This window comes from Salmo salar, chromosome 04, assembly GCF_965601325.2.
Source record: "Salmo salar chromosome 04, fSalSal1, whole genome shotgun sequence".
Classification (NCBI taxonomy): Eukaryota; Metazoa; Chordata; class Actinopteri; order Salmoniformes; family Salmonidae; genus Salmo; species Salmo salar.
In genome coordinates, this window is record NC_138294.1 from 3,845,001 (window position 1) to 3,863,234 (window position 18,234).

The following is an 18,234-nucleotide window of genomic DNA, read 5'->3' on the forward strand; positions in this document are numbered from 1 at the left end:
TATATAAGAACTGACAACAGTCTAGCTAGCTACAGGGTCCAAAACGTCCTAAATGTCTTCATAGCAAAGACACTAGCTTATTACATAGTAAGAGGGGTGCACCTAGGCAGCTGTCAAAACTAGCAGGCTAGCTAACACGCTAGCTACCCTGTATTAGCTACCTAGCAACACAAGTCAGGTAGTTAGCTAACAACAGCTACAAAAACGTCAACACACATGGGAAGGGGGTTTAAAAAAAAGACAATTTTTTACCATCTTGACAACTATTTGGGATCGACATTTGGCGTTAAAGGGCTTTTGTTTTGCTATCTGTCCAGAGGCCTTTGTTAACATCCGCGATATTTCCTGATCTGTTTCGCCGACATATTTTTACTTCGTAACGGGCATGATGTCGCACAATCACCGATAAACTTCCCCTTGAAAAGGGCCTCGCTTCTTTTTGTTTGTTGCTGCATCAGAAACGCAGACGGACTAGCTGACATTTCCTTACATGACAACTTGCAAAAATAAACAACCACAATTTTAATTTAACCTGATTTTATTTTATTTATTTTTTTAAAAAGCATAACGATTTGCTATAAGTGACCGTAAATAACAATACGGATATTTATCAAACCTCTTCGCTTTTCAGAACTTCTTTGAACTCCCGTTTGATCCTTTGGACCGCTATATTCGCCATGGCTCTGCCGTCTCCCTCCTTCCTGTAGCGGGATGTTACACCTGGGTGACTGGGTCGGTCCTCCGTCCACTCCTGTTGCTGTGTGGATATCTTCTGTCTGTCTCTCTCTCTCTCTCTCGCTCTCTGTCTCTCTCTGTTAGTCTCTTTATCTCTATCTCTCTGTCTCTCTCGTCGGTTTCATTCACTCTCCTTCTTTCTTTCCCTCTTCAAAAACTCAGTACTCCTTTCTTGAAAATGCGTGCCGTGGAGTCTGGAAACACGAACACAGTTTTGCCACAGAGAACTAAACGTTACTAGAAAATGTTTAGTCTGTGAAAGGTTGGTTTTGTGGAAATAGCTAGAAAGAGGAAAGGTTTTTGTTGTTGTCAATCACTGCAGTTTTCCTCTGTTTAGAGTCCTGTGATGTGATGGGATGGTGTGAATACATAACTTTCTCATATGTAACTGTAAATAATATCACTATTCATATGTAACATTAATATGACTAAGAAGGTTATATTGGGCCCGTGTCAAAACACAATTGATAAATTGTAGCCGCACACAGTTTAGGAAATTCTCTCTCTGACACACACACAGTACATTGTCACTAATTCTCACTGTCTGTCTGTCTGTCTGTCTGCGCTGTCTGTCTGTCTGTGCTGTCTGTCTGTCTGCGCTGTCTGTCTGCGCTGTCTGTCTGTCTGCGCTGTGTGTCTGTCTGTGTGTCTGCGCTGTCTGTGTGTCTGCGCTGTCTGCGCTGTCTGTCTGTCTGTCTGTCTGTCTGTCTGTCTGTCTGTCTGTCTGTCTGTCTGTCTGTCTGTCTGTCTGTCTGTCTCTCTGTGCTACCAGTGTCCTGTATAATAGTTTGACCATGGTGGATGGTAAAATCACCATGGAGAAGACATCTCCAGCATCTTCCCTGTTATGATCTGCTGAACAGGGATAGGCCTCTATGGGACACATTTTTTCCAGACATATCTGTCCTTTTGCGTCAACATGAATGGACTCTATTCAGGAAAATAAAGCCTTTTTTTTCTTCAAATCATTCACTTCAACATGAAGTCACATGAACATACTTTTCTGAGGCATTTGGGGGAAAGAGATGACACACAACGGAGTTAATCAGCAGATATTGATTTTGTTGTACACCTAACATGTACTGTCATCCTTCATAATATACTCCCATCTGTCACTGGGTGATTGATTGGTCCTGTATGGTTTGTTTACTTTCCGTAAGTTATCGCGTCTTAACTCGCTCCTGACTTTGATTGGCTGAAATGATATCCCGCTGGATATCTAAACCAATCGGAAGCCTGAGACAGTTGAAACGCTCCAGATGGGAAAAAACCCAAAGGTTTCCACGTTACCACAGCCACAAAGTCAAAATTGGATATACTGTAAAGATGTATGAAAACAAAAAAATGATATCAAAATGCTATTTAAGGTTATGCATAAGATTAGCAGTTTGGTTAAGATTTAAAATACAATTTTAAGAAGAGAAATTGTAGAAAAAGTCGCGATTTAGGACTTTATGGCTGTGGTAACTAGTGACGACCAAAAAAAACGCGAGTTCTCGGTCTCCTCGGAGATCTCGCGTGATGTCCGTGACGTGGCTGTCTCGTACTGTATCAAAACACAGACAGGCAGAGCTCGGGGTCTTATCATCACTTCTCCGTTTTCTAACTAAAAAAACGACCATTTCTATTGGACAGATTCCGGTAGGTCCCCTCCCGTTTCGTTTGTCTCCGTTTCAGAAACGTTTTGCAACAGAATTGGCATAATGAATGAGCCCCAGGAAATGTTTTACTGTACAGATGATATGAGTTTGGCCAGCGGTGGCTTTCTGATACCGTTGTCTACCGCCGGGAACGATAACAACAAGAGACATACATTCCCTGGACTCTGAAGCTGCGTGTGGATCAGTGTTCAGGTAAGTGTCGTCTCTTCTGTTACTTCAATAACACAGCAAAACGCAAATGTACTGGCAGGGCTGGGTAAAACTACTGAATCTGCAGGGTAGGTGGCATAAACACAACCACACGTAACGAATGGATTTTGATTAGAAATATGCATCAAAAGCTCCAATGCAAAGTTTACACCTCTATATTCTTTGAGTTATTACATAAAACTGATCAGAGAACCGAAGTCAAGCCGGAAAATAAAATTGTGGTGTGTGATGTAATATGGAGGACCTGACCAGCCAGTCTATTCCCTGTTTATGTCATGTAAACTCCCAACAAAAATGACTTCACTTCAAATTAAACCTTTTTTTTGTTTTTTTGCATTCATACTACTGGTTTCAATTGAATTATCAGCCAACTTATAAGCAAATACTTTATGAATGTATAGTTACAAAATAAGTTTGCAATCTCGCTAGCCAACTATATCCTACTAATGCTATCCTTACTGTCTTTTAGTACTGTATGAACCAGTAGATAAACACTTAGCTTACAGCTACATTAAAGTTAACAAACTATATCCTACTAATGCTATCCTTACTGTCTGTTAGTACTGTATGAACCAGTAGATAAACACTTAGCTTACAGCTACATTAAAGTTAAACGTTTTGAAATACATAACGCCATCTAACCATTTAACTGCATATACCAGTGACGTTATTTGTTATTTTAGCCCATTCTGCTTTTTTCACTCCTTAATGAAATATGTCTACAGGACAACAGTTTGTTTCCTTATTTATTATTGTTCAGTAATACAAGACAGGAGGACTTTATCAGCCTTGGACATGCAGGTCCAGAGACTAGCTGTTTAACTAGTTACAGTTAGTCTGATATTGAACTGAAGAGTCCTAACTTTACTTCTTAAATGTTCTGTTAAAAGTGGGATTTGGCTCCTGAAGCCAAAAACCAGCTGAATACTCCCATCTAGACATGAAAACATGATCTATTGCGCTACGGTTCTAGAAACATAAATCCCCTTTTTAACTTTCACATCGTAATCATTTAACCAGTGTAACGTTACAAAGCAGTATTTTTGAGTGACATGTTGTGTCGTCTGTCTTCAGTTGACCCACAGGTGTTCTAGAGGGTCGGATCATTCATTAGTACAGGTCGTCCACTCTGTCTGCTTTCTGTGAACAAGCTCTGTAACATGGAAATAAATACGGCAGTGTGGGAACTATAACCCTATACAAGTGTCTATCAATGTAACCTTTTGTTTTAAAAGTATTATTATTTCTAGCCGATATGAAAGATAAGGTCCTTTATGCTTTCAAAACCGTAGAGCAAGCGATGCCTGTTAAAGTTCAGACCGAGAGTCTCTTAACAAAACTCCCCCCTACAGAAGACGCTTTTGTTCAATGACTCTTATGTAATGGTACCGAAAATCATGAGTTAGCTAACAGGCTAAGCGTCTAACATTAGCTAACAGGCTAAGCGTCTAACATTGGCTAACAGGCTAAGCGTCTAACATTGGCTAACAGGCTAAGCGTCTAACATTGGCTAACAGGCTAAGCGTCTAACATTGGCTAACAGGCTAAGCGTCTAACAGTTGCTAACAGGCTAAGCAGTCTAACATTGGCTAACAGGCTAAGAGTCTAACATTGGCTAACAGGCTAAGCGTCTAACATTGGCTAACAGGCTAAGCGTCTAACATTAGCTAACAGGCTAAGCGTCTAACATTTGCTAACAGGCTAAGCGTCTAACATTAGCTAACAGGCTAAGCGTCTAACATTAGCTAACAGGCTAAGCGTCTAACATTAGCTAACAGGCTAAGCGTCTAACATTAGCTAACAGGCTAAGCGTCTAACATTAGCTAACAGGCTAAGCATCTAACATTAGCTAACAGGCTTAGCGTCTAACATTAGCTAACAGGCTAAGCGTCTAACATTAGCTAACAGGCTAAGCGTCTAACATTAGCTAACAGGCTAAGCGTCTAACATTAGCTAACAGGCTAAGCGTCTAACATTAGCTAACAGGCTAAGCGTCTAACATTAGCTAACAGGCTAAGCGTCTAACATTAGCTAACAGGCTAAGCGTCTAACATTAGCTAACAGGCTAAGCGTCTAACATTGGCTAACAGGCTAAGCGTCTAACATTGGCTAACAGGCTAAGCGTCTAACATTGGCTAACAGGCTAAGCGTCTAACATTGGCTAACAGGCTAAGCGTCTAACATTGGCTAACAGGCTAAGCGTCTAACAGTTGCTAACAGGCTAAGAGTCTAACATTGGCTAACAGGCTAAGAGTCTAACATTGGCTAACAGGCTAAGCGTCTAACATTGGCTAACAGGCTAAGCGTCTAACATTAGCTAACAGGCTAAGCGTCTAACATTTGCTAACAGGCTAAGCGTCTAACATTTGCTAACAGGCTAAGCGTCTAACAGTTGCTAACAGGCTAAGCGTCTAACATTTGCTAACAGGCTAAGCGTCTAACATTAGCTAACCAGGCTAAGCGTCTAACATTGGCTAACAGGCTAAGCGTCTAACATTGGCTAACAGGCTAAGCGTCTAACATTAGCTAACAGGCTAAGCGTCTAACATTAGCTAACAGGCTAAGCGTCTAACATTAGCTAACAGGCTAAGCGTCTAACATTAGCTAACAGGCTAAGCGTCTAACATTAGCTAACAGGCTAAGCGTCTAACATTGGCTAACAGGCTAAGCGTCTAACATTGGCTAACAGGCTAAGCGTCTAACATTGGCTAACAGGCTAAGCGTCTAACATTGGCTAACAGGCTAAGCGTCTAACATTAGCTAACAGGCTAAGCTTCTAACATTAGCTAACACGCTAAGCGTCTAACATTAGCTAACACGCTAAGCGTCTAACATTTGCTAACAGGCTAAGCGTCTAACATTTGCTAACAGGCTAAGCGTCTAACATTTTGCGTTTTGTCTCACATCAGAGACTTTGTGTAATTTCACATTTCTACCTCGCCACTACATGGCCACTCCTCATTAGATGTGTCTCTGCTTTGCTTCTAGGGTGGCAATGTTTACCTAACTAGCTAGGTAACTATGTACTGACCAGGATGTGCTTTGTTTAACTGTAAACCATTTCCTCATTGCTTGTTATTTGGCCAAATGAATGAGAACCACGTCAGTGACGGTGTAAATAAGTTACACAACGTCCAAGTAAACATTCAAAGTGACCTTTATCTGTAGCCTCTCTGAGCTACTGCATCTGCCAAGAGGTCCGGGCATTTATGGCACAGGTAGCAATAGTGGGCCTGGTCAAAACTAGTGCATTAAATTGTTAACGGGGGGCGGTGCTATTTGGGATGTCAACAATGTTTCCTCTCTGGGGACTGTGGTGATTCATTCAGACCCAGTTGGTATCGGCAGAGTGAAGCAGCCTGGGAATACTGGTACGTTAAGAAGCAGTTTGTTTTGATATGTTATAGTGTCGCTGTGTGTGTGTGTGTTCTCATCCCAGGTGTGTGTGTGTGTGTGTGTGTGTGTGTGTTTTGTCAGGTGATCGTAATGGCGGAGGGAGGCTTTGACCCCTGTGAGTGCATCTGCCCCCAGGAGAACGCCATGAGACGACTCATCAACCTGGTAAGACTGTGTGTGTGTGTGTGTGTGTGTGTGTGTGTGTGTGTGTGTGTGTGTGTGTGTGTGTGTGTGTGTGTGTGTGTGTGATGGTGGAGAGAGATTCCATTTGTGTATCAGTCCAAGATGTCTCCATGTTTTCGTGTGGAAGTACTTCTGTTTTAAGTTATAATGTTTTACTAACTTAAGGAGAGGAGAGACGGATACCTAGTCAGTTATACAACTGAATGAATTCAACTGAAATGTGTCTTCTGTATTTATCCCAAACCCCTGGGTACAGCGTGACTGCTTACTTACCCTCACCCTGATGGAGGGGTGCGCTTGTTCACCTCCCCTTAATAATACATTAGAAATAACATGACTGGAAGCTCCTAGGTTAGCCCATGCCTCTACCCATCCAGTGTTTTTACATTTGAGAGAGGGAGAGATTTACACATCGTTACAACACCGTATACAGACATAATATGACATTTGAAATGGCTTTATTCTTTTTTGGAACTTTTGTAAGTGTAAATGTTTACTGTTCATTTTTTTTATTGTTTATTACACTTTTGTTTATTTATCTACTTCACTTACTTCGGCGATGTTAACATATGTTTCCCATGACAATAAAGCCCTTAAATTGAATTGAATTGAGAGAGAGAGAGAGAGCGCAAAGTAGAGGAATAGAAAAAGGAGAGAGACACAGGGAGAGAAGTAGAGAGAGAGAGGAGGGAGGGAGGAGTAAAGTATGTGGGACTGTGGAGGCTCTGAGCCAGCAGCATATCCTGGATCCTGCTGTCTGTCTCTCTGTGTTTGTCTTGAGGACTGACAGACAGACACACAGACGGTTGCGTGCACAGATATCTCTCTCTCGCTCTCTGTCTCTCTCTCTCTGTCTCTCTCTCTCTCTCTCTCGCTCTCTCTCTCGCTCTCTCTCGCTCTCTCTCATCTCTCTCTCTCTCTCTCTCATATCTCTCTCTCTGTCTCTCTCTCTCATATCTCTCTCTCTGTCTCTCTCTCTCATATCTCTCTCTCTCTCTCTCTCTCTCTCATATCTCTCTCTCTGTCTCTCTCTCTCATATCTCTCATCTCTCTCTCTCTCTCTCTCTCTCTCTCATATCTCTCTCTCTCTCTCATATCTCTCTCTCTCTCTCTCTCATATCTCTCTCTCTCTCTCATATCTCTCTCTCTGTCTCTCTCTCTCATATCTCTCTCTCTCTCTCTCTCTCTCTCTCATATCTCTCTCTCTCTCTCTCTCTCATATCTCTCTCTCTCTCTCATATCTCTCTCTCTCTCTCTCTCTCTCATATCTCTCTCTCTGTCTCTCTCTCTCATCTCTCTCTCCTCTCTCTCTCTCTCTCTCTCATATCTCTCTCTCTCTCTCATATCTCTCTCTCTCGCTCCTCTCTCATATCTCTCTCTCTCTCTCTCTCTCTCATATCTCTCTCTCTCTCTCTCATATCTCTCTCTCTCTCTCTTCAAGGTAGTGATTAGAACGTTGCAACAATAGAATGCTGGGAGGCGGGGTTGTAAATCTTTTTTTTTTTAGAATGTGCTCTAGTCAGCCAGGCCATCTCATTGGTCCCTGTGTACAGGTGTGTCTATGTGGCCAGCTGTCATTGGTCCAGCACAACCACGAGAGTTTCCTCATTTGCCTACAGACAGAGCGGGACCTTAACCACGGCTTAGTCCTTTACTTCCTGGGAGATGTCCAATAGATACAGACCTATGATTTATATAGTACATATAGATACAGACCTATGTTATATAGTACATATAGATACAGACCTATGTTATATAGTACATATAGATACAGACCTATGTTATATAGTACATATAGATACAGACCTATGATTTATATAGTACATATAGATACAGACCTATGATTTATATAGTACATATAGATACAGACCTATGATTTATATAGTACATATAGATACAGATCTATGATTATATAGTACATATAGATACAGACCTGTTATATAGTACATATAGATACAGACCTGTTATATAGTACATGTAGATACAGACCTATGATTTATATAGTACATATAGATACAGACCTATGTTGAGTTATATAGTACATATAGATACAGACCTATGTTATATAGTACATGTAGATACAGACCTATGTTGAGTTATATAGTACATATAGATACAGACCTATGTTATATAGTACATATAGATACAGACCTATGTTGAGTTATATAGTACATATAGATACAGACCTATGTTATATAGTACATATAGATACAGACCTATGTTATATAGTACATATAGATACAGACCTATGTTATATAGTACATATAGATACAGACCTATGTTATATAGTACATGTAGATACAGACCTATGTTATATAGTACATGTAGATACAGACCTATGTTATATAGTACATATAGATACAGACCTATGTTGAGTTATATAGTACATATAGATACAGACCTATGTTATATAGTACATATAGATACAGACCTATGATTTATATAGTACATATAGATACAGACCTGTTATATAGTACATATAGATACAGACCTATGTTATATAGTACATATAGATACAGACCTATGATTTATATAGTACATATAGATACAGACCTATGTTATATAGTACATATAGATACAGACCTATGTTATATAGTACATATAGATACAGACCTATGTTGAGTTATATAGTACATATAGATACAGACCTATGTTGAGTTATATAGTACATATAGATACAGACCTGTTATATAGTACATATAGATACAGACCTATGTTATATAGTACATATAGATACAGACCTATGTTATATAGTACATATAGATACAGACCTGTGTTGAGTTATATAGTACATATAGATACAGACCTGTGTTGAGTTATATAGTACATATAGATACAGACCTATGTTGAGTTATATAGTACATATAGATACAGACCTATGTTGAGTTATATAGTACATATAGATACAGACCTATGTTGAGTTATATAGTACATATAGATACAGACCTATGTTGAGTTATATAGTACATATAGATACAGACCTATGTTGAGTTATATAGAACGAACGATCCAGAACGCCGCAGCCCGTCTGGTGTTCAACCTTCCCAAGTTCTCTCACGTCACCCCGCTCCTCCGCTCTCTCCACTGGCTTCCAGTTGAAGCTCGCATCCGCTACAAGACCATGGTGATTGCCTACGGAGCTGTGAAGGGAACGGCACCTCCGTACCTTCAGGCTCTGATCAGGCCCTACACCCAAACAAGGGCACTGCGTTCATCCACCTCTGGCCTGCTGGCCCCCCTACCTCTGAGGAAGCACAGTTCCCGCTCAGCCCAGTCAAAACTGTTCGCTGCTCTGACACCCCAATGGTGGAACAAGCTCCCTCACGACGCCAGGACAGCGGAGTCAATCACCACCTTCCGGAGACACCTGAAACCCCACCTCTTTAAGGAATACCTGGGATAGGATAAAGTAATCCTTCTAACCCCCCCCCCCCCCCTTAAAAGATGTAGATGCACTATTGTAAAGTGGTTGTTCCACTGGATATTATAAGGTGAATGCACCAATTTGTAAGTCGCTCTGGATAAGAGCGTCTGCTAAATGACTTAAATGTAATGTAAATATAGTACATATAGATACAGACCTATGATTTATATAGTACATATAGATACAGACCTATGTTATATAGTATATATAGATACAGACCTGTTATATAGTACATATACACTACATGTTCAAAAGTTTGGGAGTCACTTAGAAATGTCCTTGTTTTTGAAAGAAAAGCAAATTGTTTGTCCATTAAAATAACATTAAATTGATCAGAAATACAGTGTCGACGTTGTTAATGTTGTAAATGACTATTGTAGCTGGAAACGGCTGATTTTTAATATGGAATATCTACATAGGCGAACAGAGGCCCATTATCAGCAACCATCACTCCTGTGTTCCAATGGCACGTTGTGTTAGCTAATCCAAGTTTATCATTTTAAAAGGCTAATTGATCATTAGAAAACCCTTTTTGCAATTATGTTAGCACAGCTGAAAACTGTTGTTCTGATTTCAAGAAGCAATAAAACTGGCCTTCTTTAGACTCGTTGAGTATCTGGAGCATCAGCATTTTATGGGTTGGATTACAGGCTCAAAATGGCCAGAAACAAAGAACTTTCTTCTGAAACTCGTCAGTCTATTCTTGTTCTGAGAAATGAAGGCTATTCCATGTGAGAAATTACCAATAAACTGAAGATATCATACAAACGCTGTGTACTACTGCCTTCACAGAACAGCACAAACTGGCTCTAACCAGAACAGAAAGAGGAGTGGGAGGCCCCGGTGCACAACTCAGCAAGAGGACAAGTACATTAGAGTGTCTAGTTTGAGAAAACGGACGCCTCACAAAGTCCTCAACTGGCAGCTTCATTAAATATTACCCACAAAACACCAGTCTCAACGTCAACAGTGAAGAGGCGACTCCGGGATGCTGGCCTTCTAGGCAGAGTTCCTCTGTCCAGTGTCTGTGTTCTTTTGCCCATCTTAATCTTGTATTTTTATTGGCCAGTCTGAGATATGGCTTTATCTTTGCAACTCTGCCTAGAAGGTCAGAATCCCGGAGTTTTAGTTTTGTGTTCCTTGAAGAGGGCGAAAGCTGCCAGACAACTTCCACTATCTCATAGGAATTGAATGATTCATTGAAAACCACAAGGTCTCTCTGCCTGTCTCTCTGTCTGCCTGTCTCTCTGCTTGTCTCTCTGTCTGCCTCTCTGTCTGCCTGTATCTCTGCTTGTCTCTCTGCCTGTCTCTCTGTCTGCCTGTCTCTCTGCTTGTCTCTCTGTCTGCCTCTCTGTCTGCCTGTCTCTCTGCTTGTCTCTCTCTCTGCCTGTCTCTCTGCTTGTCTCTCTGTCTGCCTCTCTGTCTGCCTGTATCTCTGCTTGTCTCTCTGCCTGTCTCTCTGTCTGCCTGTCTCTCTGCTTGTCTCTCTGTCTGCCTGTCTCTCTGCTTGTCTCTCTGTCTGCCTGTATCTCTGCTTGTCTCTCTGCCTGTCTCTCTGTCTGCCTGTCTCTCTGCTTGTCTCTCTGTCTGCCTCTCTGTCTGCCTCTCTGTCTGCTTGTCTCTCTGTCTGCCTCTCTGTCTGCCTGTCTCTCTGTCTGCCTGTCTCTCTGTCTGCCTCTCTGTCTGCTTGTCTCTCTGTCTGCCTCTCTGTCTGCCTGTATCTCTGCTTGTCTCTCTCTCTGCTTGTCTCTCTCTCTGCCTGTCTCTCTGCTTGTCTCTCTGTCTGCCTCTCTGTCTGCCTGTATCTCTGCTTGTCTCTCTGTCTGCCTGTCTCTCTGCTTGTCTCTCTCTCTGCCTGTCTCTCTGCTTGTCTCTCTGTCTGCCTGTCTCTCTGCTTGTCTCTCTGTCTGCCTCTCTGTCTGCCTGTCTCTCTGCTTGTCTCTCTGTCTGCCTGTCTCTCTGCTTGTCTCTCTGTCTGCCTGTCTCTCTGCTTGTCTCTCTGTCTGCCTGTCTCTCTGCTTGTCTCTCTGTCTGGTCTAATAAGGACATAACCAACATGATCTGTAAACTCATGTTCTTTCTCTCTCTCTCTCTCTCTCTATCCTCCTGTGTTCTTGTCCTCCAGCTACGTCAGTCTCAGTCCTACTGTACAGACACAGAGTGCCCTCAGGACAGTATGTATGCTTTTCTATCACCACACACTGACCCACTTTAAGCCTAGTGCTGGTCTAAACAACACTTTCAGTGGAGATACACACTTTGTCTTTTTTCTCGTGTCGATACACCATCCAGCCAAGTGGTTATTAGTGTGTCTGTCTCTGTGTCCCTCCAGCGCCAGGACCCAGTGGCTCAGTAGGAGGTGGAGACCTGACTGTCCCCATGGTTCTGATGGTCTGGATGGTTCTGGTTCTGCTCCTCTTCCTCTTCAGACCCAACAGCCTCAGAGGATCCACAGCACCGCCTGCCGGAAAACCTACTGGACCTCACAGTGTAGGTATGGAGGGAGGAGGAGGTATAGAGGGAACCTACTGGACCTCACAGTGTAGGTATGGAGGGAGGAGGAGGTATAGAGGGAACCTACTGGACCTCACAGTGTAGGTATGGAGGGAGGAGGAGGTATAGAGGGAATCTACTGGACCTCACAGTGTAGGTATGGAGGGAGGAGGAGGGAATCTACTGCACCTCACAGTGTAGGTATGGAGGGAGGAGGAAGGAACCTACTGGACCTCACAGTGTAGGTATGGAGGGAGGAGGAGGTATAGAGGGAACCTACTGGACCTCAGTGTAGGTATGGAGGGAGGAGGAGGGAATCTACTGGACCTCACAGTGTAGGTATGGAGGGAGGAGGAGGTATAGAGGGAACCTACTGGACCTCACAGTGTAGGTATGGAGGGAGGAGGAGGTATAGAGGGAATCTACTGGACCTCACAGTGTAGGTATGGAGGGAGGAGGAGGGAACCTACTGGACCTCACAGTGTAGGTATGGAGGGAGGAGGAGGTATAGAGGGAACCTACTGGACCTCAGTGTAGGTATGGAGGGAGGAGGAGGGAATCTACTGGACCTCACAGTGTAGGTATGGAGGGAGGAGGAGGGAACCTACTGGACCTCACAGTGTAGGTATGGAGGGAGGAGGAGGTATAGAGGGAACCTACTGGACCTCAGTGTAGGTATGGAGGGAGGAGGAGGGAATCTACTGGACCTCACAGTGTAGGTATGGAGGGAGGAGGAGGGAATCTACTGGACCTCACAGTGTAGGTATGGAGGGAGGAGGAGGGAATCTACTGGACCTCACAGTGTAGGTATGGAGGGAGGAGGAGGGAACCTACTGGACCTCACAGTGTAGGTATGGAGGGAGGAGGAGGGAACCTACTGGACCTCACAGTGTAGGTATGGAGGGAGGAGGAGGTATAGAGGGAACCTACTGGACCTCACAGTGTAGGTATGGAGGGAGGAGGAGGGAACCTACTGGACCTCACAGTGTAGGTATGGAGGGAGGAGGAGGGAATCTACTGGACCTCACAGTGTAGGTATGGAGGGAGGAGGAGGTATAGAGGGAATCTACTGGACCTCACAGTGTAGGTATGGAGGGAGGAGGAGGGAATCTACTGGACCTCACAGTGTAGGTATGGAGGGAGGAGGAGGGAACCTACTGGACCTCACAGTGTAGGTATGGAGGGAGGAGGAGGGAATCTACTGGACCTCACAGTGTAGGTATGGAGGGAGGAGGAGGTATAGAGGGAACCTACTGGACCTCAGTGTAGGTATGGAGGGAGGAGGAGGGAATCTACTGGACCTCACAGTGTAGGTATGGAGGGAACCTACTGGACCTCACAGTGTAGGTATGGAGGGAGGAGGAGGGAACCTACTGGACCTCACAGTGTAGGTATGGAGGGAGGAGGAGGGAACCTACTGGACCTCACAGTGTAGGTATGGAGGGAGGAGGAGGGAACCTACTGGACCTCACAGTGTAGGTATGGAGGGAGGAGGAGGGAACCTACTGGACCTCACAGTGTAGGTATGGAGGGAGGAGGAGGTATAGAGGGAACCTACTGGACCTCAGTGTAGGTATGGAGGGAGGAGGAGGTATAGAGGGAACCTACTGGACCTCACAGTGTAGGTATGGAGGGAGGAGGAGGGAACCTACTGGACCTCACAGTGTAGGTATGGAGGGAGGAGGAGGGAACCTACTGGACCTCACAGTGTAGGTATGGAGGGAGGAGGAGGGAATCTACTGGACCTCACAGTGTAGGTATGGAGGGAGGAGGAGGGAACCTACTGGACCTCACAGTGTAGGTATGGAGGGAGGAGGAGGGAACCTACTGGACCTCACAGTGTAGGTATGGAGGGAGGAGGAGGGAACCTACTGGACCTCACAGTGTAGGTATGGCGGGAGGAGGAGGGAACCTACTGGACCTCACAGTGTAGGTATGGAGGGAGGAGGAGGTATAGAGGGAACCTACTGGACCTCACAGTGTAGGTATGGAGGGAGGAGGAGGGAATCTACTGGACCTCACAGTGTAGGTATGGAGGGAGGAGGAGGTATAGAGGGAACCTACTGGACCTCAGTGTAGGTATGGAGGGAGGAGGAGGGAACCTACTGGACCTCACAGTGTAGGTATGGAGGGAGGAGGAGGGAATCTACTGGACCTCACAGTGTAGGTATGGAGGGTGGAGGAGGTATAGAGGGAACCTACTGGACCTCACAGTGTAGGTATGGAGGGAGGAGGAGGGAATCTACTGGACCTCACAGTGTAGGTATGGAGGGAGGAGGAGGGAACCTACTGGACCTCACAGTGTAGGTATGGAGGGAGGAGGAGGTATAGAGGGAACCTACTGGACCTCACAGTGTAGGTATGGAGGGAGGAGGAGGGAATCTACTGGACCTCACAGTGTAGGTATGGAGGGAGGAGGAGGGAACCTACTGGACCTCACAGTGTAGGTATGGAGGGAGGAGGAGGGAATCTACTGGACCTCACAGTGTAGGTATGGAGGGAGGAGGAGGTATAGAGGGAACCTACTGGACCTCACAGTGTAGGTATGGAGGGAGGAGGAGGGAATCTACTGGACCTCACAGTGTAGGTATGGAGGGAGGAGGAGGGAACCTACTGGACCTCACAGTGTAGGTATGGAGGGAGGAGGAGGTATAGAGGGAACCTACTGGACCTCACAGTGTAGGTATGGAGGGAGGAGGAGGGAATCTACTGGACCTCACAGTGTAGGTATGGAGGGAGGAGGAGGGAACCTACTGGACCTCACAGTGTAGGTATGGAGGGAGGAGGAGGGAATCTACTGGACCTCACAGTGTAGGTATGGAGGGAGGAGGAGGGAACCTACTGGACCTCACAGTGTAGGTATGGAGGGAGGAGGAGGTATAGATGGAACCTACTGGACCTCACAGTGTAGGTATGGAGGGAGTAGGAGGGAATCTACTGGACCTCACAGTGTAGGTATGGAGGGAGGAGGAGGTATAGAGGGAACCTACTGGACCTCACAGTGTAGGTATGGAGGGAGGAGGAGGGAACCTACTGGACCTCACAGTGTAGGTATGGAGGGAGTAGGAGGGAATCTACTGGACCTCACAGTGTAGGTATGGAGGGAGGAGGAGGGAACCTACTGGACCTCACAGTGTAGGTATGGAGGGAGGAGGAGGTATAGAGGGAATCTACTGGACCACACAGTGTAGGTATGGAGGGAGGAGGAGGGAATCTACTGGACCTCACAGTGTAGGTATGGAGGGAGGAGGAGGGAACCTACTGGACCTCACAGTGTAGGTATGGAGGGAGGAGGAGGTATAGAGGGAACCTACTGGACCTCACAGTGTAGGTATGGAGGGAGGAGGAGGGAATCTACTGGACCTCACAGTGTAGGTATGGAGGGAGGAGGAGGTATAGAGGGAATCTACTGGACCTCACAGTGTAGGTATGGAGGGAGGAGGAGGGAATCTACTGGACCTCACAGTGTAGGTATGGAGGGAGGAGGAGGGAACCTACTGGACCTCACAGTGTAGGTATGGAGGGAGGAGGAGGGAATCTACTGGACCTCACAGTGTAGGTATGGAGGGAGGAGGAGGTATAGAGGGAACCTACTGGACCTCACAGTGTAGGTATGGAGGGAGGAGGAGGGAATCTACTGGACCTCACAGTGTAGGTATGGAGGGAGGAGGAGGGAACCTACTGGACCTCACAGTGTAGGTATGGAGGGAGGAGGAGGTATAGAGGGAACCTACTGGACCTCACAGTGTAGGTATGGAGGGAGGAGGAGGGAATCTACTGGACCTCACAGTGTAGGTATGGAGGGAGGAGGAGGGAACCTACTGGACCTCACAGTGTAGGTATGGAGGGAGGAGGAGGTATAGAGGGAACCTACTGGACCTCACAGTGTAGGTATGGAGGGAGTAGGAGGGAATCTACTGGACCTCACAGTGTAGGTATGGAGGGAGGAGGAGGTATAGAGGGAACCTACTGGACCTCACAGTGTAGGTATGGAGGGAGTAGGAGGGAATCTACTGGACCTCACAGTGTAGGTATGGAGGGAGGAGGAGGGAACCTACTGGACCTCACAGTGTAGGTATGGAGGGAGGAGGAGGGAACCTACTGGACCTCACAGTGTAGGTATGGAGGGAGGAGGAGGTATAGAGGGAATCTACTGGACCACACAGTGTAGGTATGGAGGGAGGAGGAGGGAACCTACTGGACCTCACAGTGTAGGTATGGAGGGAGGAGGAGGGAACCTACTGGACCTCACAGTGTAGGTATGGAGGGAGGAGGAGGGAATCTACTGGACCTCACAGTGTAGGTATGGAGGGAGGAGGAGGTATAGAGGGAACCTACTGGACCTCACAGTGTAGGTATGGAGGGAGGAGGAGGTATAGAGGGAACCTACTGGACCTCACAGTGTAGATATGGAGGGAGGAGGAGGTATAGAGGGAACCTACTGGACCTCAGTGTAGGTATGGAGGGAGGAGGAGGGAACCTACTGGACCTCACAGTGTAGGTATGGAGGGAGGAGGAGGGAACCTACTGGACCTCACAGTGTAGGTATGGAGGGAGGAGGAGGTATAGATGGAACCTACTGGACCTCACAGTGTAGGTATGGAGGGAGTAGGAGGGAATCTACTGGACCTCACAGTGTAGGTATGGAGGGAGGAGGAGGTATAGAGGGAACCTACTGGACCTCACAGTGTAGGTATGGAGGGAGGAGGAGGGAACCTACTGGATCTCACAGTGTAGGTATGGAGGGAGTAGGAGGGAATCTACTGGACCTCACAGTGTAGGTATGGAGGGAGGAGGAGGGAACCTACTGGACCTCACAGTGTAGGTATGGAGGGAGGAGGAGGTATAGAGGGAATCTACTGGACCACACAGTGTAGGTATGGAGGGAGGAGGAGGGAATCTACTGGACCTCACAGTGTAGGTATGGAGGGAGGAGGAGGGAACCTACTGGACCTCACAGTGTAGGTATGGAGGGAGGAGGAGGGAATCTACTGGACCTCACAGTGTAGGTATGGAGGGAGGAGGAGGTATAGAGGGAATCTACTGGACCTCACAGTGTAGGTATGGAGGGAGGAGGAGGGAATCTACTGGACCTCACAGTGTAGGTATGGAGGGAGGAGGAGGGAACCTACTGGACCTCACAGTGTAGGTATGGAGGGAGGAGGAGGTATAGAGGGAACCTACTGGACCTCACAGTGTAGGTATGGAGGGAGAAGGAGGGAATCTACTGGACCTCACAGTGTAGGTATGGAGGGAGGAGGAGGGAACCTACTGGACCTCACAGTGTAGGTATGGAGGGAGGAGGAGGGAATCTACTGGACCTCACAGTGTAGGTATGGAGGGAGGAGGAGGTATAGAGGGAACCTACTGGACCTCACAGTGTAGGTATGGAGGGAGGAGGAGGGAATCTACTGGACCTCACAGTGTAGGTATGGAGGGAGGAGGAGGGAACCTACTGGACCTCACAGTGTAGGTATGGAGGGAGGAGGAGGTATAGAGGGAACCTACTGGACCTCACAGTGTAGGTATGGAGGGAGAAGGAGGGAATCTACTGGACCTCACAGTGTAGGTATGGAGGGAGGAGGAGGGAACCTACTGGACCTCACAGTGTAGGTATGGAGGGAGGAGGAGGGAATCTACTGGACCTCACAGTGTAGGTATGGAGGGAGGAGGAGGTATAGAGGGAACCTACTGGACCTCACAGTGTAGGTATGGAGGGAGGAGGAGGGAATCTACTGGACCTCACAGTGTAGGTATGGAGGGAGGAGGAGGGAACCTACTGGACCTCACAGTGTAGGTATGGAGGGAGGAGGAGGGAACCTACTGGACCTCACAGTGTAGGTATGGAGGGAGGAGGAGGTATAGAGGGAATCTACTGGACCACACAGTGTAGGTATGGAGGGAGGAGGAGGGAACCTACTGGACCTCACAGTGTAGGTATGGAGGGAGGAGGAGGGAACCTACTGGACCTCACAGTGTAGGTATGGAGGGAGGAGGAGGGAATCTACTGGACCTCACAGTGTAGGTATGGAGGGAGGAGGAGGTATAGAGGGAACCTACTGGACCTCACAGTGTAGGTATGGAGGGAGGAGGAGGTATAGAGGGAACCTACTGGACCTCACAGTGTAGATA

The 18,234-nt window shown here is 46.2% G+C and overlaps 2 protein-coding genes across 14 annotated transcripts in view; one reads left to right on the top strand and one right to left on the bottom strand.

Annotated features, from left to right (window-relative positions):
• LOC106602110 (ubiquitin-conjugating enzyme E2 K) overlaps positions 1-948 on the bottom strand; it is a 10,519-nt gene extending 9,571 nt beyond the window's left edge. Inside the window, exon 1 of one of the 4 annotated variants that reach the window (XM_082974006.1) lies at positions 617-948. In XM_082974006.1, coding sequence (XP_082830132.1) covers positions 617-679 — 63 coding nt within the window. In that variant the 5' untranslated portion in view covers positions 680-948. Of the gene's footprint in view, positions 1-252; positions 590-616 lie in introns of those variants that run through there. The other 3 variants (XM_082974007.1, XM_082974004.1, XM_082974005.1) reach the window with 3 other exon arrangements.
• A 1,308-nt stretch (positions 949-2,256) lies between these two features.
• LOC106594124 (small integral membrane protein 14) overlaps positions 2,257-18,234 on the top strand; it is a 31,546-nt gene continuing 15,568 nt past the window's right edge. For 4 of the 10 annotated variants that reach the window (XR_014392012.1, XR_014392016.1, XR_014392014.1 and 1 more), the window contains exons 1-6: positions 2,257-2,376; positions 2,473-2,588; positions 6,084-6,167; positions 11,735-11,783; positions 11,942-16,423; positions 16,528-18,145. Coding sequence is in view for 3 of the 10 variants with exons in the window: in XM_082974008.1 (XP_082830134.1) it covers positions 6,093-6,167; positions 11,735-11,783; positions 11,942-12,207 (390 nt within the window). In the remaining 7 variants the exon portion in view is untranslated. The other 6 variants (XR_014392013.1, XR_014392017.1, XM_082974010.1 and 3 more) reach the window with 6 other exon arrangements.